Source organism: Polypterus senegalus, chromosome 1 (assembly GCF_016835505.1).
Source record: "Polypterus senegalus isolate Bchr_013 chromosome 1, ASM1683550v1, whole genome shotgun sequence".
Lineage (NCBI taxonomy): Eukaryota > Metazoa > Chordata > Cladistia > Polypteriformes > Polypteridae > Polypterus > Polypterus senegalus.
Window position 1 is genome coordinate 316,373,117 of NC_053154.1, and position 24,714 is coordinate 316,397,830.

The following is a 24,714-nucleotide window of genomic DNA, read 5'->3' on the forward strand; positions in this document are numbered from 1 at the left end:
GAGTTTTGTATTGAAGTTTTTCTTCACAAAAGAACCAAAGACACTTGGAATAAGAGACCAAGTCGTGTGGTAGACAGGAGGACTAAAGAGACTTTCAAAACTGGACTTGATGTTATTTTAGAAGAAGAGTGGATAGGACTGGCAGGCTTTGCTTTGTTCTAATCTGGATACAATACAATACAATACAATACAATTTATTTTTGTAGAGCCCAAAATCACACAAGAAGTGCCAATGGGCTTTAACAGGCCCTGCCTCTTGACAGCCCCCCAGCCTTGACTCTCTAAGAAGACAAGGAACAACTCCCAAAAAAACCCCAGTAGGGAAAAAATGGAAGAAACCTTAGGAAAGGCAGTTCAAAATGGGTCAATACAATACAATACACAGAACAGAACAAATCCTCAATACAGTATAAAAATAAAAATTTTAGAAGTACGTAGCAGAATTTAACAATGGATGACATCACATAATAAGATTTGGATTTGCTTACAGTCCTGGCGACCTCATCCATCAAGCTGCCTCCCCCTATTGGCCATTCCACAGCTGAAACAGTGCTGGGCCAGCCAATCCGATGAAAGAACCTCTCTTTCCCATGATTCCAGCGATCCTCCATCAGGGATGACTTTACCATAAGCAGGCACAACAACTTGGCAGGTGGGCCATGGCACCAAAGTGCCACATTTGAGTGCCAAGAAGAGAAACAGAATAGGTGAGAGTTAGTAGCAAATTCTAACTATCATGTTACTTATGTTTTAGTGCTAATGACTATCAACAGAGATGCAGTCTGTACAGTTAATCCGCAGCTCTAGTCAGGGTGTGCTAAACTGAAGTAGTGAGTCTTCAGCCGGGATTTAAAAGCCGAGACCGAAGGGGAATCTCTTATAATAGCAGGCAGACCCTGCTGGATTCACAAGTGCGGCCTTATAAGAGGGGTCCTAGTAGTCTCGACACTATCCACTTCCAGACAGTGTTCAGAAGCCATTAAGAAGGCTCACAGAATGTCAGGTTATATAGCGCCTTAATGTGTGGAGTACAAGTCACAGGAGGTTCTGCTCAACCTTTATAACACACTGGTGAGACCTCATCTGGAGTACTGGGTGCAGTTTGGGTCTCCAGGCTACAAAAAGGACATAGCAGCACAAGAAAAGGTCCAGAGGAGAGCGACTCGGCTGAGTCCAGGGCTACTGTGGATGAGTTATGAATTAAAAGAGCTGAGCCTGATTTAAGTGTTTATGAAGAGCTAAGTGGATAGGACTGGTGAGCTTTGTTGGGCTAAATGGTCTATTCTCATCTAGGTTGTTCTAATGTTTTAAAAAAGAGGTAGCTCTAAAATATAATTTAATTAATAAAGTAATAAATACAAAGGAATGGAGCTGGTTGCAATGAGATCTAACAAAATAAATAAACAAGAAAAAACATAAACTTGCTAGTCCTCTAGGCCAAGGTACTTAATTATGGTCCTGGAAGTCCACAGTGGCTGCAGTTTCTTAATTGTAACCCATTTATTTGCAGTCTTTTGAGCTTAGTTTGCTTGTCTGTTATGATTCAGACCCCTTAATTGCCTACTTAATTATAAACAATTACTTTTAACTTTTAATTTGTTGCCTGTTTTCTTAACCAACCATCAGTTAATAATGAGGTGCACATGATAAAGGATCCAGAAGGTTTCTAGCTAACATGCTTCCATTTAAAGTGATGTACATGCATCATGAGGTATCTGTGTTAATAAAATGTTTTGAAATAAACGAGGTGGGGAAAAGGACGACAAAACATATGGATAAAGTTCTCAGGAAATAAAAAAATATGCACATTTTGTCTTGGAAGAATGATGCACTTTCAAGCCATATAATTAAATGGCAAGTTTAATTATCTGTTATGCCTGGCTTCTAATTATGAAACTGGTTAGAACGAAAACATGCAGACACTGCGGACCCTCAAATGGGGGCCTAAAACACTTTCCCACCTTTATACAACACAAAACACTCCATGCCCCTTCTCGCCACTGTCTCTGGTCTTTTCTCCTCCTGCCAATTGAGCTCCTGTCCAACTCTCCACCTAACTCCAAGTTCACTGGCCTTATGGCCATAAGTCTGGCAAGAACTTCCGTAGTTAATTTTGGTCCCCAGGGAATCACTTCAGGACTGAGACTTGACCATCTCTGGAACAGGGAGACCACTTGAGAGATCCACCTATTGGTGCCAGATGCCCTTGTAAACCCATAAGGACTTGTGTTTATTGTACAGTATGGCATAACATACAGTATGCTGTCCTGCTGCGCCATGCTGGGGTGATTCTCAGATAATAAATTTGTACAATGGTTGGTTTTGTGCAGATGTAAATACACAAATACCCCCTCCATATACTCCCCAAAAGAAATGTGCATAAGTAAACTGTGCAGCAACTGCTGACTCGACACCATTGTATGAAAGGACAGCCATCAGCTTTGTGTGTACCTACAGCATTAAGTATACACAAGTCATGTCCGCTAGAGTACAATATGTTGAAGTCCACAGATTTGGAGGTGTGCAAACGGCTCTCTGAACAAATGTGGCTTGTTCTGGACAGGCATCAAAATGATGTCATTGGGACTGTGCGCAGAAGTGCAGATCCACGTACACAAAAAGCCTGAATTTGTCTTAATGAGCCTGCAGCCCCAGAGTCACTGAAAAGGAGTGGACCTTCTGCCAAGTCTGTCCTCTAATGAGGATTTTTATGAATTACCATTTATATAATTGACTTGGTGGCTTTTTGATGTTTTTTTTTTTGATCTGGGAATACATCATATTTTTTTTTTACTAGTTTTATTAGAAAGGAGTCCCTGTAGACTATGATGTTTGCTGATAACATTGTGATCTATAGCGATAGTAGGGAGCAAGTTGAGGAGACCCTGGAGAGGTGGAGATATGAGAGGAGAGGAATGAGGTCAGTAGGAACAAAACAGAATACATGTGTGTGAATGAGAGCGAGGTCAGTGGAATGGTGAGCATGAGGGAGTAAAGTTGGCGAAGGTGGATGAATTTAAATACTTGGGATCAACAGTACAGAGTAATGCGGATTGTGGAAGAGAAGATAAGAAGAGAGTGCAGACAGGGTGGAATGGGTGGAGAAGAGTGTCAGGAGTGATTTGTGACAGACGGGTATCAGTAAGAGTGAAAGGGAAGGTCTACAGGACGGTAGTGAAACCAATAAGATGCTGCAGATGTTCTATCAGACGGTTGTGGCGAGCGTCCTCTTCTACGCGGTGGTGTGCGGGGAGGCAGCATAAAGAAGAGGGACACCTCATGGCCTGGACAAACTGGTGAGGAAGGCAGGCTCTATTGTAGGCACTCAACTGAAAGAGTTGCCAGATACACACTGGAGGAAAGAACTGCAGGTCTCTGAGAACATAACACCTTCATGGAAAGCTTTTTATAAACTCCCATTGCAGAAAAGACTTGGGGATCTGCAGTGGAGGATAATGCACTCGGCCTTAGCCACAAACTCATTTCTTTATACGATTACAGCTTCAGAGACTGACCAGTGCCCGTTCTGCTACACGAGGGAGACCGTCTTTCATCTGTTCATACATTGTAAACGGCTGAAGTCGTTGTTTATGTTCTTGGATTTTAGTGGTTTTGGTTTTGGTCTCTCAAAAATTAACTTTATCTTTGGTATTAACTATAATCAAAAAAAATAGGAATAAGTCTGTTTTTGGGAATTTCCTCTTAGGACAGGCCAAGTTGGCAATCCTAAAAACAAGGAGGAATAAAGAGAAAAATTTAATGGGGACCGACGATCTGCTGCTGTTCAAAGTTGACTGAAACTTGAATTCATGTACCATAAACTAGCAAACAATTTAGAAATGTTCAGCGACATGTGGTGGACACGACAGGTACTGTGTGCTGTGGAGGGGGGCGAACTGGTGATCAACTGGGAATGATAAGTATTAGTGGGCTTCAACAATATGCTCTAATTAATGTGCGGAGTAGGGAGATTGTAAAGGGGGATCAGTGGTGGTCTTTGTATCATAATGAACTGTCAATTTTTTTGATTTTCTTATTAATGTGCGGAGTAGGAGGACTGTAAAAGGGGAGTAGTGGTAGTTGTCTAATATATACCTTTTGTTTATCTTGAATATTGGGATTGTTTGTCTTATGACTGTGTATATTGTTAATGTTCATAATAAAGGTCATTTTAAAAATAAAATATCTATCTATCTATCTATCTATCTATCTATCTATCATATAGTGCCTTTCACATCTATCTATCTATCTATCTATCTATCATATAGTGCCTTTCACATCTATCTATCTATCTATCTATCTATCTATCTATCTATCATATAGTGCCTTTCACATCTATCTATCTATCTATCATATAGTGCCTTTCACATCTATCTATCTATCTATCTATCTATCTGTCTATCTATCATATAGTGCATTTCACATCTACCTATCTATCTATCTATCTATCTATCTATCTATCTATCTATCTATCATATATTGCCTTTCACATCTATCTATCTATCTATCTATCTATCTATCTATCTATCTATCTATCTATCTATCTATCTATCTATCTATCATATAGTGCCTTTCACATCTATCTATCTATCTATCTATCTATCTATCTATCTATCTATCTATCTATCTATCTATCTATCTATCTATCTATCATATAGTGCCTTTCACATCTATCTATCTATCTATCTATCTATCTATCTATCTATCTATCTATCTATCTATCTATCATATAGTGCCTTTCACATCTATCTATCTATCTATCTATCTATCTATCTATCTATCTATCTATCTATCATATAGTGCCTTTCACATCTATCTATCTATAAATACATTCATACATTGTAAAAAGCTACTATTAGTTATGGTAATTAACCAAATTTAGTCAGTACTTTTCACGGGGTTTTTTTCAGAGCATGTTAACTCAGTTTAAAGCAGCAAGATTTAAAATATCATCAGGCGTCATTTAAAAGTACAATCAATAGCATAACATTGACCCAGCATCCTAGGTTTAGTTTGCATGCTCTACCCCGTCTGCATTATTTCATTATTTTAACTGGTCTCTCTAATTTGGCTTGTGTAAATGAGTGTGGACGTGTACCTGGGGGCCGCCACTGATCAGTAAGCTCCCACCTTACACACTGCCTTGCTGGGTTAGTGTTCTGGGCCCCCTCGACTCTGAATTGAATTAAATGGGTGTGAGAATTTCTCTCTGTTTGTGTGGATAGGCAGCTGATGGAGAATTAAAACGACAAGAAGCACCACTTTTATTCCATCCAGACAGTCGTTCAGTCTATCCTTAATTAATAGAGCATCTTTTACAAGGCTTTCTAGAAAGCCAGCAATATGCAATTCAAGAAACAAGAAGCTCAATGAAACATAATTCTCAAACTTGGTAAATCATAGGGAATTAAACACTGGAAAGAGCTTAGAAAACAAAATGAGCTGACTATACACAGTGAGAAGATTAACAGTAAAACCGATAGACAGCACCGCATCACCAAAACCAGTATTTTAATTATACAAGAGCCTGTTAGAAAATAAAATAAACATAAGTGAATCCAAATTAATTTTGGGAATGAAAAAGTGGGATTTGAACCATGATGACAAGCTCAAATCTAAAGAGGAGAGACATTTGTGGGGAGTTTCATGTTATTAGATGAAAAAGTAAGTACACCCTGTGAATATGACTTTTTGTTTAATATGTTTGAACAGGTAAACATTAGATCTTCATACAAGCAGTGCCTAGAGATAATGGTCATGTACTTGAACAAATGCCACATGTGCTCTCGATGGATGAATCAAAGACAGTGTTGTTTGGCCCCCGTAACAGTAGACACGTTTAACATAAATGGAAGACAGCATTTTGGGAGGAGAGGCTCATACCAGCTCTGAAATGTGATGGTCGAGATGTTCTGTGCCACCCGGGCAACTTGCAGTCATTGAGTGAGCTATGAATTTTGCATCGTATCAACTTTGCCTAAGGAGAATGTGAGGCCATCTCTCCAAATGTTGAATTTGAACCAGAAATGGACCTTTCAGCATAATAATGATCCGAAGCACACAATCAAATCCACCAAGGAATGGCAGAGAAATCAGAAACGGATGATTATGGACTGGCCTAGTCAAAGCCCTGATTGGAATCCCATTGAAACGGACGCATTTGAAACAGTTAGCACTTGCAAGACAACCCACAAACATCTCAGAACTGAAGTGATGTTGCATTGAGGAGTTGTCAGAACTTTCACTGAGTTAATGTTAGAGACTCGTGGGCAATTATGCAAAATGCGCACAAGAAGTCATTTCTGCCAAAGGGAGCGACAAAATATTCTGAGGCTAAGGGGGGTACTTATTTTTTCCCCCATAAAATAATACATTTATTGATATTTCTTTTTGAATAAATGATTTAAAAGGCCAATTTTCCTTTTGTGTTTATTCGATTGTGTCACCTTTATCTGCAGGTGCTGTTTGCATGAAGATCTACTGTTTGCCTGTTCAAATATGTTGAAAAAGTTAACCATCTCCATGGGGTATACATACATTTTCACAAAACTGTAGATGATTTGGCAGTATCGCAGGCTGGTCCTGGGCAAACAATATTCGCTAGCAGATAAAACACGCAACTCATTTTTATGTTTCTCTAGTCAACAACATCCCCAGGCTGCTTAGAAATACAGAATACAGTTGTGCTCCAAAATTAATTTTACAGCTGGAAAACCAGCAGGGTAAGGCGGCTGATTTAGGATTACACACTGATGGGAATTGAACCATCGTCCAAGTAACCATCTAGGCACGTGACCAATCATATCATCATATGAAAAATTAACATATCCAAAATAGTTTTATTCCAGAAGAATATTACTACATTATTCACTTGGAAGAGAAAGTATTAACTCGGTTGGACGTCTAAATCATAAAACGCACAGTTGCCATCAATAAGGTCCTTGATTGGATTGGACCTCTGGATATTTAAGCTCTTTACTGTGTTCTTAAGATAATATTTTCTTGGCATCTGCTACAGCTTTTGTGTGCTCCAGTATATTTCGTAAAAGGTCAGTTCAGTTCTCATCATTTCCTATTTTGTCTTTTCCTGGTAGTTATTAATACCGAATGCTGTTATGTTGCATTGTATTTCAAACAAAGACCCCCTTTAGAGTTAGTGCGAAGGAACTGGTATTTTGTGTTTATTCAAAAAAAGTAAAGTATTTAATAGTAATCCATATCATGTGTCATTATCAAAAACTTGGATTTTTAAGTTTTAAGGTCAACATACTGTATATAACTGGTTTGTTAAGTTTGCATTATTTCTGTTAAGTACATTTTTATTGTTCCACACTTTCAGAGCAACTCCCTACTTCCATACAAATTCAGGCTATCAGCGACAGAAGGAACAGAACTTGTTTATACTTCAAGAGTAAGTAATGTTTGTGTGTGTATATGTGTGTATATATATATGAGTATGTATATGTGTAGATATATATATAAACACACATATACAGTACATATACTTATACAAACACATATATACATATACATACACACACACACACACACATATATATGTATATATATATATATATATGTATATATATACAGTCATATGAAAAAAATTTGTGAACCCCTCTTAATTCTTTGGATTTTTGTTTCTCATTGGCTGAGATTTCAAAGTAGAAACTTCCTTTTAATATCTGACATGCCTCATGTAAACAGTAGGATTTCAGAAGTGACATGAAGTTTATTGGATTAACAGAAAATATGCAATATGCATCATAACAAAATTAGACAGGTGCATAAATGTGGGCACCCCAACAGAAATATGACATCAATACTTAGCTGAGCCTCCTTTTGCTCCTTTGAGCCTCCAGACGCTGTCCTCCTATAGCCTTTGATGAGTGTCTGGATTCTGGATGGAGGCATTTTTGACCATTCTTCATACAAAATCTCTCCAGTTCAGTTCAATTTGATGGCTGCCGAGCACATGGACAGCCTGCTTCAAATCATCCCATAGATTTTCAATGATATTCAAGTCAGGGGACTGTGACGGCCATTTCAGAACATTGTACTTCTCCCTCTGCGTGAATGCCTTTGTAGATTTCGAACTGTGTTTTGGGTCATTGTCTTGTTAGAAAATCCAACCCCTGCGTGACTTCAACTTTGTGACTGATGCTTGAACCTGAAGAATTTGTTGATGTTGGGTTGAATTCATCCGACTCTGGACTTTAACAAGGGCCCCAGTCCCTGAACTAGCCACACAGCCCCACAGCATGATGGAACCTCCACCAAATCTGACAGTAGGTAGCAGGTGTTTTTCTTGGAATGCAGTGTTCTTCTTCTGCCATGCAAAGTGCTTTTTGTTTTGACCAAAGAACTCAATTTTTGCCTCATCAGTCCAAAGCACTTTGTTCCAAAATGAATTTGACTTGTCTAAATGAGCATTGGCATACAACAAGCGACTCTGTTTGTGGCGTGAGTGCAGAAAGGGCTTCTCTCTCATCACCCTGCTATACAGATCTTCTTTTTGCAAATTGTGCTGAATTGTAGAACGACCTACAGATAGCCTGATTGCTGCTGCTAGTGGTTCAATAAAGATAGCAAATAGCGAGGGGGAGAGAGGGCATCCCTGCCTGGTCCCCCTCTGAAGACAGAAGCTATCTGATGTTTGGTCATTTGTCCTGACGCATGCTGTTGGTGAACTGTATAAAATTTTTAACCAGTTTATGTAGAAGTTTCCAAAACCAAATTTATGTAAAGTTGCAAATAAGAACTTCCAGTTAACTCTATCAAAAGCCTTTTCTGCATCGAGAGATAATATACTGGTTTCCATGTTTCTGCTATAAGAAAAGTCTATTAAGTTGAGTAATCTACGTGAATTTGTGGATGAATGTCTCCCCTTAATGAAACCAACTGCTATTTTTAGCATATATAAATGATTTGGATAGGAATATAAGTAACGAGCTGGTTAATGCAGTTTTTTGCAGTTAAATCATCACAGAAGGACTTGGACAGCACACAGGCCCTGGCAGATTTGTGGCAGATGAAATTTACTGTCAGTAAATGTAAAAAATTACACATATGAGGTAAAAATGTGAGGTTTAAATATACAGTGAGAGGTGTGCACATCGAGAGTACACCTTATGAATTTAGGTGTCATACTGGACTCGACACTATCAACTGCCAGACAGTGTGAAGAAGCAATTAAGACGGCTAATAGAATGTCAGGATATATAGCGCCTTGATGTGTGGAGTACAAGTCACGGGAGGTTCTGCTCAACCTTTATAATGCACTGGTGAGACCTCATCTGGAGTACTGGGTGCAGTTTGGGTCTCCAGGCTACAAAAAGGACAGAGCAGCACAAGAAAAGGTCCAGTGAAGAGCATCTAGGCTGAGTCCAGGGCTACAGGGGATGAGTTAGGAGGAAAGATTAAAAGAGCTGAGGCTTTACAGTTTAAGAAAAAGAAGATTAAGATGTGTTTAAAATTATGAAGGGAATTAGTCCAGTGGATCGAGATGATGATTTTAAAATGAGTTCATCAAGAACACAGGGATGCCTCGCAGTTAGGAGACCTGGGATCGTTCCTGGGTCCTCCCTGTGTGGAGTTTGCATGTTCTCCCCGTGTCTGAGTGGGTTTCCTCCAGGTACTCCGGTTTCCTCTCACAGTCCAAAGACATGCAGGTTAGGTGCATTGGCGATTCTAAATTGTCCCTAGTGTGTGCTTGGTGGGTGGGTGTGTGTGTGATCACCATCCAAAGCTGCTCAAAATCAAATCATTTATTTTATTTGTCACTCACATTGCATGTAAAGTGCAACATATAATGAAATTTTCTCAGTACAATATGTACACATACATTGCTCACCAGCAAGGACTAGATTTATAAAAAAGATATAGTTATTATTAATGTAGTTATTTACATGAATAAATATAGAACTCTAACTATTCATCCATCCATTGTCCAACCTGCTATATCCTAACTACAGGGTCACGGGGGTCCGCTGCAGCCAATCTCAGCCAATGCAGGGGGCAAGGCAGGAAATAAACCCCAGGCAGGGCACCAGCCTACCACAGGGTGCGCACACCCACACCCACCCACACACACACGGGTCAATTTAGGATCACCAATGCACCTAACCGGCATATCTTTGGACTGTGGGAGGAAACCCACTCAGACACAAGGAGAACATGCAAAATCCACGCAGGGAGGACCCGGGAAGCGAACCTGGATCTCCTAACTGCGAAGCAGCAGTGCTACCACTGTGCCACCCCAGAACTCTAACTATTAGTACAGAATATCTACTTAATTTCTGTTTTATTTCCTGCTATGCCTGTTAAGTTTCCTTAGAGCCTATTTTTGAAAAGTGCAATGAATTATATTCACTGAGGAAATTCTTAGCAGCACTATACTAACGCTGAGTATGGCCTCTCAAAGCAGACTCCGTTCTTCATGGCATAGATTTTGGAAACATTCCTTTGAGATTCTGGCTGACATGATGGCATCAAGCAATTTCTGCAGATTTTTCCACTGCACTTTCATGCTCTGAGTCTCCCATTCACTATCACGCTGGAAGCAGCCATTAGAAGATGGATAAATTGTGGCCATGAAGGGATACACATGGTCAGCAACAGTTTTCAAATAGGCTGTGGCATTCAAGCTATAATTTATAGGTTTTAACAGACCCAACGTGTGCCAAGAAAACTATTCCCCACACCATTACACCACCACCACCAGCCAGACTGTTGACCCATGTTTGGCGTATGGGTTCATGCTGTTGACACGAACCATCTGTGTGCCTCATCAGAAATCAAGATTCATCACCCTGTCACTGTCCTGTTTTAGTGCACCTGTTACCCCACCAGCCTCAGCATTCTGTTTTAACCTTACATGACTGGAATTTAACGTGGTCTTCTGTTGTATCCCATCCACCTCAAGGTTCAACGTGTTGTGAATTTTGAGATGCTTTTCTGCTCACCACAGCTATACAGAGTGGTTATCTGGCTATTCTTCCCTGACCTCGCTCATTAACAAGGCGTTTCCATCCTCAGGACTGAAGCTCATTGGGTACTTTTTTGTTTCTTGCACCATTTTGCATAAACTCTAGTGAGTGTTGTGCATGAAAATCCCAGGAGATCAGCAGGTCCAGAAATACTCAGACCAGCCACACCAACAATCATGTCTCAAATGTCAAAATCATTGATACCACTTTTTTTCCCCCCATTCTGATGTTTGATGTGAACATTAACTGAAGCTCCTGACTGATGTATGCAGGATTTTATGCACTGAGATGCTGTGACGTGATTGGCTGATTATATAATTGCATGGCTAAGCAGGTATACCGGAGTTCACAATAATTTGCTCAGTGAATGTACCTAAAGATGGACAGTTGCCACTTGCAAACCAGTATAGCATGAGAGTTGACACTGTAAGTTCAAAAGTCAAGTCAAAGTGAACTTTATTGTCATCTAAACTATATACAAGTATACAGAGAGATGAAATTGTGAAGCTCAGGGTCCACAGAGTAACAGCATGATGTGCGAATAATAAATTAAAAATAGAATCAAAATTTAAAAATTTTAAATTAAAACACAAACAAATTGTGCAAAGATAGGACAAAGAAGTAGCAGCAATATTAAAGTGTAAGATATGTAATATAATAAATAATAGATATAGATAATACAGAAATTAAGTTAATATCGATGCATATTTCCAGAGTGGCCCTTCATTTGTTTAAAATGTATTTATTTATTTTTTATTGGTTGGCTCCTGTATCTAAAGCTGGATGCTTTTATTCTTCCTAGTTAATTTCTATACAGTGTGATGGACGGCCGGCGGTTCAGTCTGGCTGGGACGTCCTAGAAGGGGAAGAAGGGAGGAGAGCAGCCTTTTCAGGACACTGCCTCCCCCGGGACGCTAGTTGGCATTTCCCCTGGACAGCAACGGTTCCCCGGTTACCCTCAGGGCATCCTGAGACATGGAGTCCATTTCCTCAGCCCTGTTGGGTACCATGGGTGCCACCAGGGGGAGCTCACAAAGAACCTGGGGACTCCTTCTCTTATTGCAACCCGCAAGTGCTTCAGAGTCATGAGGATGGAAGCCCGCAGTACTTCCGGGCTACTTGAGGACTGAGGATGATGTGGCGTTTGACCCGGAAGAAGAGGAGAAACATTTCCGGGTCCTGGAATATATTAAAGACTGTTGGAGACCCAGCAAGGAGAGCCGGAGTTGGGTGGTAGTGTGATGGAGCTGCTGGGAGGAGAGAAGGATTTATTATGATTATTGTTCATTATATTATTTTTGGAGAATTGTGGCGGGTGTGGTGCTTTGTGCACTGTATTTGAAGAAAATATTAAAGAATTCTTCTTGGTACTTTTACAAGTGTGTCCTGGACGTCTGTCTGTGGGGTTTCACTGGGCAACAGCGTCCGTATCGTCTACAACAGACTATTACTCAAAGAACCTTTTTTTTTGTTTACTCCAACTGTTGTTTTTTTGTTTAATCTTTTGTTTTTTTTGTCTCTGCAGGTATTTGGTACTAGAACATGTTTCCGGAGGTGAACTCTTTGACTATCTAGTAAAAAAAGGCAGGTTAACACCAAAGGAAGCCCGCAAGTTCTTTCGACAAATCATCTCTGCGTTAGATTTTTGCCACAGTCATTCAATATGGTGAGTGAGTCATAATTGAATCAATTTTTTCGTAAATTTTGTCAGTGTTTTAATTTGGGAGCGGCACTGGAACTTTGTTACTGTAGGTGGGATTTGTTTGGTATCTCTTCTAGTAACTCCTGGCGTGGAGTGTTGGACAAATTCAGTAGAGCAGTTAGTCTCACTTAAAAAGAAAGCAAAAGCTCTGCAGAAAGAATTAGTATTTGTTACACTCAGTGTCACACCATTTTGTAAATCAAAAGTTTTCCCTGCATTTAAAGTACATCAGGTTTTCGTTTTGTGTTATTTGATTTTCATTTTTGATATTACTTCTGGACATTTATTAATACTATTATATCCATGGCTGTGGAGTCGGTAGATAAATCCTTCGACTCTGACTCCTTAGTTTCCGGTACTTCTGACTCGGACTCCTCTGTATTTAATATTCTGATGTATTTTTCATGTTGATTAAAAGAAGGTAACATACACGTCATTTAACCACAGAACTACTGGCTGGGAAGCTGACTCTCTCTACCGTATTGGCCAGTTTAAGCAAAAGACAAGAACCCCTGAAAACACATCAGGCCATAGCACACACGTCCACCTACATCATTACACTTCTTTATTACACTCAAATGAACTTGTTAAACACATTAGATCTGAAATAAAATGAAAACCCTTTTTGTAATGTACCATAATCCAGATTACAATATGTGAATGTCAGGTTGTATAATAGCTCAGCTGAACTTCACACTAGTAGTAACACGACTCTGCACTAGGATGTATTCTTACATCACAGAATTGCTTCATTAGGGCTATTGTTTGTGAAATGGGACATTTGACTCCAGGTACCCAAAATTGTCCCCGACTCTACAGCCCTGATGACATCACCAATATTCAACACTGACTAATTTTATTGACTGGCATTTTTCAAAGTGATACATCAATTAATGAATGTTGTGCCATTTTTCCCATGTGTGGGTTGCCTCTGGCCGTGCCACTCACTTTCAGCTTCTTGGCCGTGGCAATTATCTGTCAGTCACCTGAAGCCAGTTTTCCAATTTGGTGGCTTTTACTTTAACTGCCATTTGAACTTCATTCTAGGCTCAGTCAGGCTGACTTGCGGCTGCTCAGTCGCGTGATATGCTGCTCATGCGGCGCTTCGCATACTTAAAAGCCTGAACAGCACCTGTCCTTTTTGGCCGATTGCTTTGTTTCTCTCTCCTCCCCCAGACATCCTCTGCTCCTGTTGGAGGTCCCTCTCCAATTGTGCACCCCTATGATGTTTGTCTATTCTGTAATCGAGAACTAACTGCATATTGAGCTCGTTTTACTTCTGAAAGAGACATGTTTGTTTGAAGTGTTTGAATAAAGTTCCTGTCTCTACAATCTTCTGTGCAATTCTGTGACCCAGGCGTGACAGTGTCTACTTTATCCTATGCTTTGTATTTATTTTGTTTGTTCCTGATGGGCTGTTGACCTCTTTTTGCGATTGACCATGTCTCTTTCACTCAAGCAGATAGTCTAACCCAGTGTTTCCCAAGATCGGTCATGTGGTCCACTGTGGCTGCAGGTTTTTGTTCCTAACCAGATTCCTAATCAGTGTCAACACCTGATAACCCTGATCTCATTTAATTAGCTGGCATTATTTTTATTTTATTCCACATTCAGAAAAGAACAGCAGCATGATTTTTACATTTTTAAGACATTTAGAAATATTTCTGCTTTTGCTATACAGTCGATTCCTGTTAATCGGACCATATTGGGATGCGATCATTTTGGTCCTAATAACCGGCTGGTCCGATTACACGAACATGCCCTATACATGTGCAACCAAGACGGGATGTGCTACAAGTAACATATTAAAATGTCATTATGACTTTTATTCGGTCCGAATAAGCAGCTGGTCCGATTAACCGGTAGTCCAATTAACCGGAATCGACTGTACATTTAAATGCTTAACTCTCTTTTGTTGATTTCATTATATTTTGTCCTTTCTCTGTGAAGTTTTTCCCCTTCGTTGTATCTTAATAATGACAACTTAAAATGAGCAGAGCAGAGCAGACACGCTGGCAAACAACACGGAATAATCAAAGGCTGCAACTACTTTAGAGTCAGACCCACTAATTAGTAAATAATGGATTAATTAAACAATTAGAACACCTAGAAAAGTAGAATGAAAATCAAAATGAAAATATTGTTAAAAATAATAAATACATTATTTCCATATAAATGCTTGGTACATTTTAATATAAACGTATATATATATTTTTACCAAACTTAGTTTTCTAATTTCTATATTGTTCCCAAAACACAGAACTTGGGAAATAACACATCACTTAATTAGGGTCCACTGGACCGAGGAGGTTGGGAAACACTGGTCTAATGTGATTTTTTTCTCATAATAAATTTTCTGTGACAGTTTTCTTCTGTTTGTTTGATATGATCATTATTTTCATGGCTTTGACATCTTTTGACTTTTTCATTTTGATTGTGGGGACCGTCATTTTATGATTAAGATCATAGGTGTAGCCATATTGGTGATTAGCAGTAGCACCCACTTCTGGTCACGTTGCTTGTAATATGATATGTGACATCACCTCTGCACAGAAGTTTAAAATGGCTTTGCAGTAGACGTGGGATTCTAGTTTTGGGACCTTTTTTTTTACTCTATATATATATATATATATATATATATAAAAGCCAAATACCACTGACTCACTCGTTTCAAAATCTCCTGAACCATGAGGACTTGGGACTTGAAATTTGACCCATAGGTGCTCGCTAAGAAACGGTTTTAAAAATTTCGCGGTCCAAGTGAAAGTGAAGTTTTTTAGACTCGTTTGTATGTCTGTCCGCTTTTCACGAGAGAACTATTTAACGGATTTAGATCGGGTTGTTTTCTATAATTTGCTTAAACATTCCATTGATTTTTGCGACTTTCCCATCAGGCTAAATATCATAGTTCGGTTGCGGTACCGATTTATTAGCGCAAATCCAAGAGAGACTCCTCTGGTTGCATATCCTCCTCACTCGCATGTCTGCCTTGGGGCGTAACTTTAACTCCGCTTAGTTAGCGAATGACAGAACTACTTAACGGATGTAGATTGTTTTTTTTTTTTATAATTTGCTTGAACATTCCGCTTGATTTTTCAACTTCTCTCATCGCACTAAAAATCACAGTTCGCTTACAGGAGCGATATATTTGCGCTAATCCGAGACAGAGGCTGTGGGCCAAGGGGAGGGGGAAGAGTGACGTCAGGACTAGGGAGCTCGGCGGGGCCCCCCCTTACTGTCCTGTTTCACTAATATGCATATATGTACAGTGGTGTGAAAAACTATTTGCCCCCTTCCTGATTTCTTATTCTTTTGCATGTTTGTCACACAAAATATTTCTGATCATCAAACACATTTAACCATTAGTCAAATATAACACAAGTAAACACAAAATGCAGTTTTTAAATGATGGTTTTTATTATTTAGGGAGAAAAGAAATCCAAACCTACATGGCCCTGTGTGAAAAAGTAATTGCCCCCTGAACCTAATAACTGGTTGGGCCACCCTTAGCAGCAATAACTGCAATCAAGCGTTTGCGATAACTTGCAATGAGTCTTTACAGCTCTGGAGGAATTTTGGCCCACTCATCTTTGCAGAATTGTTGTAATTCAGCTTTATTTGAGGGTTTTCTAGCATGAACCGCCTTTTTAAAGTCATGCCATAGCATCTCAATTGGATTCAGGTCAGGACTTTGACTAGGCCACTCCAAAGTCTTCATTTTGTTTTTCTTCAGCCATTCAGAGGTGGATTTGCTGGTGTGTTTTGGGTCATTGTCCTGTTGCAGCATCCAAGATCGCTTCAGCTTGAGTTGACGAACAGATGGCTGGACATTCTTCTTCAGGATTTTTTGGTAGACAGTAGAATTCATGGTTCCATCTATCACAGCAAGCCTTCCAGGTCCTGAAGCAGCAAAACAACCCCAGACCATCACACTACCACCACCATATTTTACTGTTGGTATGATGTTCTTTTCTGAAATGCTGTGTTCCTTTTACGCCAGATGTAACGGGACATTTGCCTTCCAAAAAGTTCAACTTTTGTCTCATCAGTCCACAAGGTATTTTCCCAAAAGTCTTGGCAATCATTGAGATGTTTCTTAGCAAAATTGAGACGAGCCCTAATGTTCTTTTGCTTAACAGTGGTTTGCGCCTTGGAAATCTGCCATGCAGGCCGTTTTGCCCAGTCTCTTTCTTATGGTGGAGTCGTGAACACTGACCTTAATTGAGGCAAGTGAGGCCTGCAGTTCTTTAGACGTTGTCCTGGGGTCTTTTGTGACCTCTCGGATGAGTCGCTCTCGCTCTTGGGGTAATTTTGGGTGGCGGCCACTCCTGGGAAGGTTCACCACTGTTCCATGTTTTTGCCATTTGTGGATAATGGCTCTCACTGTGGTTCGCTGGAGTCCCAAAGCTTTAGAAATGGCTTTATAACCTTTACCAGACTGATAGATCTCAATGACTTCTGTTCTCATTTGTTCCTGAATTTCTTTGGATCTTGGCATGATGTCTAGCTTTTGAGGTGCTTTTGGTCTACTTCTCTGTGTCAGGCAGCTCCTATTTAAGTGATTTCTTGATTGAAACAGGTGTGGCAGTAATCAGGCCTGGGGTGGCTACGGAAATTGAACTCAGGTGTGATACACCACAGTTAGGTGATTTTTAACAAGGGGGCAATTACTTTTTCACACAGGGCCATGTAGGTTTGGATTTTTTTCTCCCTAAATAATAAAAACCATCATTTAAAAACTGCATTTTGTGTTTACTTGTGTTATATTTGACTAATGGTTAAATGTGTTTGATGATCAGAAACATTTTGTGTGACAAACATGCAAAAGAATAAGAAATCAGGAAGGGGGCAAATAGTTTTTCACACCACTGTATGTATGTATGTTCCCGCATCACGTCCGAACGACTGGAGCGATTTTCATGAAACTTGGTACACATGTTTCTCAATGGTCGACTAAAAATGCTGTAGGGTGAAATCAGCCCTAACCCACCCCGGTCTATTAGATCTTACGGTCTTTTATGCATGTTATCATCCAGTTGACACTCGGAACGACCACCAGAGGGCGAATTGGAGGTGACTGCCAGCATTCTTTATATTTGAGCGCCACCGCACCCGCCTGTTGCTTTTGAAATTAAATTGAGTCCTACACGTGGAAGTGTGTGTGTCTGTCCGGCCCGGAAGTGAGCCGTAGAGTCGGGGTATATATATTGTGATAGAGCCCTGTATGTGCGCCCGACACAGACTGACAACGGAGGCATGTTATAATGAAACCAAAAAGAATTAATTTTTCCTTCTTCAGCTGGGGGCCCACGTCTTCCTCGTGTCCTTCAGCCACAACACAGTTCCACAAAACAAAAAATCAAAAGCACAAATACACCTTTAAGTCCTCTACTCCCCCTTGGCAGCTTTGTCTCCGTCCTCCTGACTCTGGACCCCGGAGTGGTGGCTGCTGGCTCCTTATATAGCCCACCCGTTTGTGCTTCAGGTGATTATGAACAGAATTCAGGGTGCACTTCTGGGTGTGGCTGCTTTCCAGTCCACATGGGCTCATTAAGCCATGCAGCTCCCCCTGGCGGTGGCCATGGAGTCCAACAAGACTGAGCTCCGAAGTCCCATGCCTGTGACCCCAATGCAACCCAGGGGGGTCACCACCAAGCGTTCTGGGGGAAGTAGTGTGTAGCCCATATCAGTTCCCCCGGATCAAGTGTTGAAGGGGCGTCCCACCCAGGCATGGGCCCCGGCCATCCGTCACAATATACAATACAATACAATTTATTTTTTTGTATAGTTCAAAATCACACAAGAAGTGCTGCAATGGGCTTTAACGGGATCTGCCTCTTGACAGCCCCCCAGCCTTGACTCTCTAAGAAGACAACGGAAAAACTCCCAAAAAAAACCTTGTTGGGGGGTAGAAATGGAAGAAACCTTGGGAAAGGCAGTTCAAAGAGAGACCCCTTTCCAGGTAGGTTGGGTGTGCAGTGGGTGTCAAAAAGAAGGGGGTCAATACAATACAATACAATACGCAGAACAGAACACATACTCAATGCAGTATAAAAATTAAAATATTACAAGTACAGAGCAGAATTTAACAGTAGATGATATCACATAATATGATTTGGACTTGTCTTGGAGACCTCACTCATCAAGCTGCATCCCCTATTTGGCCATTCCACTGCTGAAATAGCGCTAATCCGATGAAAAGACCCCTCTTTCCCACGATTCCTGTGATATTCCATCAGGGATGACTTTACCTTAGGTAGGCAGGTGGGCCGTGGCACAGAGTGCCACATTTGAGTACCGAGAAGAGAAACAAAATAGGTGAGGGTTAGTAAAAAATTGTAACTATCATGTTACTGATGTTTAGTGCTAATGACTGACAACAGAGATGCAGTCTGTACAGTTAATCCGCAGCTCTAGTCAGGGTGTGCTAAACTGAAGTAGTGAGTCTTCAGCCGGGATTTAAAATCTGAGACTGAAGGAGCATCTCTTACAGTAGCAGGCAGACCATTCCACAGTTTAGGGGCCCTGTAACTAAAAGCTCAACTTCCCACTGTTATTTTATAAATCCTTCGAATCCTAAGAAGACCGGCATCTTGAGATTTTAATGTGCACTCTGGTTTGTAAGTCACGATAAGTTCAGACAAGTAAGCCGGACCTCGGCCATTTAATATTTTATATGTTAAAAGGAGGATTTTGAAATCAGCCCTAAACTTAACCGGGAGCCAGTGTAAGGATTTAAGATATATATATATATATATAAACTGCTCAAAAAAATTAAAGGAACACTTTGAAAACACATCAGATCTCAATGGGAAAAAGAAATCCTCCTGGGTATCTATACTGATATAGACTGGGTAATGTGTTAGGACCGAAAGGATGCCACATCGTTTGATGGAAATGAAAATGATCAACCTACAGAGCCCTGAATTCAAAGACGCCCCAAAAATCAGAGTGAAAAAATGATGTGGCAGGCTAGTCCATTTTGCCAAAATTTAATTGCAGAAACTCAAAATTGTACGCAGCACTTTGTATGGCCCCTGTGTTCTTGTATACATGCCTGACAACATCGGTGCATGCTTCTAATGAGATGACAGATGGTGTTGTGGGGGATCTCCTCCCAGATCTGGACCAGGGCATCACTGAGCTCCTGGACAGTCCGAGGTGCAACCTGGTGGCATTGGATGGACCAAAACATAATGTCCCAGAGATGTTCTATTGGATTTAGGTCAGGAAAGTGTGGTGGCCAGTCAATGGTATCAATTCCTTCATCCTCCAGGAACTGCCTGCATACTCTCACCACATGAGGCCAGGAATTGTCGTGCACCAGGAGCCACTGTACCAGCATAGGGTCTGACAATGGGTCCAAGGATTTCATCCTGATACCTAATGGCAGCCAAGGTGCCTTTGTCAAGCCTGTAGCGGTCTGTGTGACCCTCCATGGATATGCCTCCCCAGACAATCATTAACCCACCACCAAACTGCTCATGCTGAATGATGTTACAGGCAGCATAATGTTCTCTATGGCTTCTCCAGACCCTTTCACTTCTGTCACGTGCTCAGGGTGAACCTGCTCTCATCTGTAAAGCACAGGGCACCAGTGGTGCATCTGCCAATTCTGGTATTCTATGGCGAATGCCAATCGAGCTGCATGCTGCTGGGCAGTGAGCTCAGGGCCCATTAGAGGACATGGGGCCCTTGGGTCACCCTCATGAAGTCTTTCTGGTTGTTTGGTCAGAGACATTCACACCAGTGGCCTGCTGGAGGTCATTTTGTAGGGCTCTGGCAGTGCTCATCCTGTTCCTCCTTGCCCAAAGGAGCAGATACTGATCCTGCAGATGGGTTATGGACCTTCTATGGCCCTCTCCAGCTCTCCTAGAGTAACTGCTTGTCTCCTAGAATCTCCTCCATGCCCTTGAGACTGAGGGAGACACAGCAAACCTTCTGGCAATGACACGTATTGATGTGCCATCCTGGAGAAGTTGGACTACCTGTGCAACCTCTGTAGGGTCCAGGTATCGCCTCATGCTAATAGTAGTGACACTGACTGTAGCCAAATGCAAAACTAGTGAAGAAACAGTCAGAAAAGATGAGGAGGGAAAAATGTCAGTGGCCTCCACCTGTTAAACCATTCCTGTTTTGGGGGTCATCTCATTGTTGCCCCTCTAGTGTATCTGTTGTTAATTTCATTAACACCACAGCAGCTGAAACTGATTAACAACCCCCTCTGCTACTTAACTGACCAGATTAATATCCCATAAGTTTCATTGACTTTATGCTATACTCTGATTAAAAAGTGTTCCTTTAATTCTTTTGAGCAGTATATATATATATATATATATATATATATAAACACTTTACTTTAAACACACACTAAAGCAATTCATCTCAACGATTATCCAATATTATCCTGATTTGCACTGTGAAAATGGAAAGTGGAAAAGAAAAACAATCGACAGAAGAAGAAACCTCTGGGGAGGTCCACAGTCACTTTTAACAAAGTTACAGTTCTGATGACTTAGGCAACTAGCTGCCTTCATCCGATATGCTGTATGTATACAAAATACAGAACTGTGAAATAAAAAGTGAACTGAATACGGGCTTCCACTGTCTCTGGTGTTCCGCTCTATGGACAGGATCTTTGTCCTTATTTCGCCACATTACCTCAGCTTACTGTTCCACATTTCTGAAGTATACTTTCCTGTTGTATTTTTTTTTTTCTTTGTTTCACGCTCCCCAATGCTGTAGACTTTAATTTGCTTTTTTAAAATGTTTCTTTTCCTCTACTGCATTCTACGCCTGTCATATTTGGGTGAATAGTGTGAGTCACAGCCTGGCAGAGGTACAATATAAATATAAATCTGACACATAAATGACATTTGATATTTCTTTTTTTTGGCTCAGTCTTACTAATGCAGGAATCATATTTGCTTAATAAGCAAAATGTTGTCTTGAAAATGCAGAATTTGGGAAAGTGGAACAAATGATCCAGTCCATTGGATGCTTTGAAGAACATTAACAGTCAAATTAAGAGATGCTTTGTGTGTTTTTACACAGCCCTAAATCCTACACACATTTTTTGCCCGTTTGCACTAATTTGTCAGAAAAATTTGATTTTTTTGAATATATTAATCAGTCAGTCAGTTATCATCCAACCCGCCATATCCTAACACAGGGTCATGAGGGTCTGCTGGAGCCAATCTCAGCCAGCACAGGGCGCATGGCAGGAACAAATCCCGGGCAGGGCGCCAGCCCAGCGCATGAATATATTAATGCAATATACAAATGGTTGGTACACTGTAGGATTTTTTAATAGTAATTTATTGATTTATTTTTGATCCCACTTAGTCTGAGAGTATTATGCTTTTTATTTCCAATTCCAGTTGATTTAAGTTTCTTTTCAAGAGGTGCTCTTCATGTACTGCAGACTCAGGTTGTTGTCCTTTCCCTTCTGGGTATATTATAAATATGTGCTGGAAAACTCTCATAAGAAGATTAAATCCTTGCATTCTTGGACTCCAATGCTACATACTGTATATCTGTGGTGTCACTGAGTAGCGGTAGTAGCTTGGGAATGTGGCAGTGGCAAGGTAGGATACTGACAGGAGAACCAGAATAGAGGAGGTTCAGAAAAAGTTCATCATTTTTGTTAATTTCGTTTAAATAAATGTTCCAAAAGTCCTGCAAAGTGTTCATATATATATATATCCATCCATCATCCAAACCCGCTATATCCTAACTACAGGGTCACGGGGGTCTGCCGAAGCCAATCCCAGCCAACACAGGGCACAAGGCAGGAAGCAAACCCCGGGCAGGGCACCAAAACACACACACACACACACACACACACACATTAGGGACAATTTAGAATCGCCAATGCACCTAACCTGCATGTCTTTGGACTGTGGGAGGAAAACAAAGTACCGGGAGGAAACCCACACGGACATGGAGAAAACATGTAGACTCCACGCAGTTTGGACCCGGGAAGCAAACCTGGATCTTCCTAACTGTGAGGTAGCAGCGCTACCCACTGCACCACCGTGCTGCCCATATATATATTTATTTATTTGTCAATTTATTCAGTAGATCTGTTGGACTGTGACAAATGAACTTTCCGCTCCTCTTTGACCATACTGATCTGACAAAGACATTCCTTGGTTTATATAGTCATACATAAGAAAGACAGCTGACAAGCAGTAAATCATCCTGTGGTCTGTCGAAAGTTAAATGGAAAGTTAGAAACTTTAATTACATAGCCGCTCACATTATCAGTTGATGAAACTATACCATGTTTTAGATGAGGCCTAAAGAATTCCTTTGTTTTATAATAGTAATATATTTATAATATATTATTGTGTGTGTGTGTGTATACATGCAGAATGTATAAAACTATATATATATATATCTTTATATATAATACGCTACTGTGGCTGTTCGTTTGTCTGTCCAGGATTTTAAATCACCTGACGCTCGCAAACCATTTGAACTATTGACCTGAAATTTGGTACACATATACTACATGAAGTCTACTATCCACTTCCGGGGTGATGATTGACCTCCAAGGTTATTCCTTTTTTTATTTTTATTTTTTTGTAGAAACAACTCTCGGCAGAGGCAGGGCAGGGTGGCCGTGCGGCGCATGCATACGGGCACCGTTCTCACTCCTACCACCTTCGCCATCTCTTCCACCAACCACTTCATATCTTAAATCATTCTTGAGGCAGATTGAAGATTGAAGTGCCAGCTTAAGTGAAAAATTAAAGAAAATGTACTAAGAAATTGCAACACCAACACTGACTTAATCAGTTTAAACGTGAAAAGATGCCAACGAAAGAAGAGAAGAAGTGGGCTGCTCAGGAAACAGCAAGCACATCAACCTCTGAGCAAACAAATGCTAAACGTACAGAGAAAGAGGATGAAAACTAGGAATGATCTCGTCAAGTGTAGTGCAGTGCGCCATTACTGGTGTATATATATATATATATATATATATATATATATTAGGGCTGGGCAAGTTAAGCGTTATCGCAGTAACACATTAATTAATTATCGACGACAATTATTTTATCGTGCGTTAACGTAGTTTTTGTTGTTGTTATTATTATTATTATTATTTTGAACCCTCAGTCTTGCTAGCGATCAATTGAAATCAGTGATCTTCTTGTTACATCACCTTACAATACGCTTTTGCTATAAGGAAAGTTAGCTTTGTTGATTTGATCTCGATTCCCTGCTCGTGCATGAGTAGCGAAGAGCAAACAGCTTCTAAAATGGCATGTGGAGAGACACCAAAGTGAATGCTCAAAGCAAAATAATCTGTGGATGACATTTTTCTTATTATCTCTGAATCGGACTCTGACTTGTTGGACTCCGATTTTGATGCAAGTGATGTGGAGATGGTGATCGGAAATAAAAGTGAGGTACCGGCATCAGCTGATTGGTCCCTAGCTGATCGTGGTGCTGAACAAATTCGTGTAGCTGATGCATTCGATGGCAACGTTCACCTGGGAGGACAGACACTTACGGTGATAGGAGGTGCAAACCAATGTCGGGTCTCAGTGCGGCTCTCACCCCCGCGCAGCTGTCTCACAAAAACAGCCAGCAAGCCAGCCCACCGTGCATTCCTGCTGTACGTCGAGCCGCCAAAAAACACAGCAACAGACATTTTCTGTTGATTAATGTGTGAAACCTTTGCTTTGTTTTTTGGGGAAAAAATATTAGCCCTGAAAGAATTACTACTGAACATAGGACTGTTTATGTTGCTCCCTAATTAAAGAAAATGTTTCTGCTGGTCAGATAAAAAAGAAAGAAGATTTAGAAATGTGAACTTGCTGTTGTTTGGAAGGTGCCTGTTATAATGCTGTGATCGTGGCTCTGGACTCTGAGGGTAACTATAACAAACTAGAGAAAACGTTAATGCCCTGGCAGTGGCAAATAGCTTTGGTTTTATATTTGATTTGATTATTAATATTAAAAAATTAAAAAAGTCCAGCACCTTTACCCTCAGTTTCTTTAGCAAGGCACTGG

At 40.5% G+C, this 24,714-nt stretch overlaps 1 protein-coding gene across 19 annotated transcripts in view; it reads left to right on the forward strand.

Annotated features, from left to right (window-relative positions):
• Nucleotides 1-24,714, forward strand: part of brsk2b (BR serine/threonine kinase 2b) — an 899,053-nt gene that overhangs the window by 524,450 nt on the left and 349,889 nt on the right. For all 19 annotated transcript variants that reach the window (XM_039736387.1, XM_039736429.1, XM_039736422.1 and 16 more), the window contains exon 4: nt 12,514-12,654. In XM_039736387.1, coding sequence (XP_039592321.1) covers nt 12,514-12,654 — 141 coding nt within the window. The remainder of the gene's footprint in view (nt 1-12,513; nt 12,655-24,714) is intronic.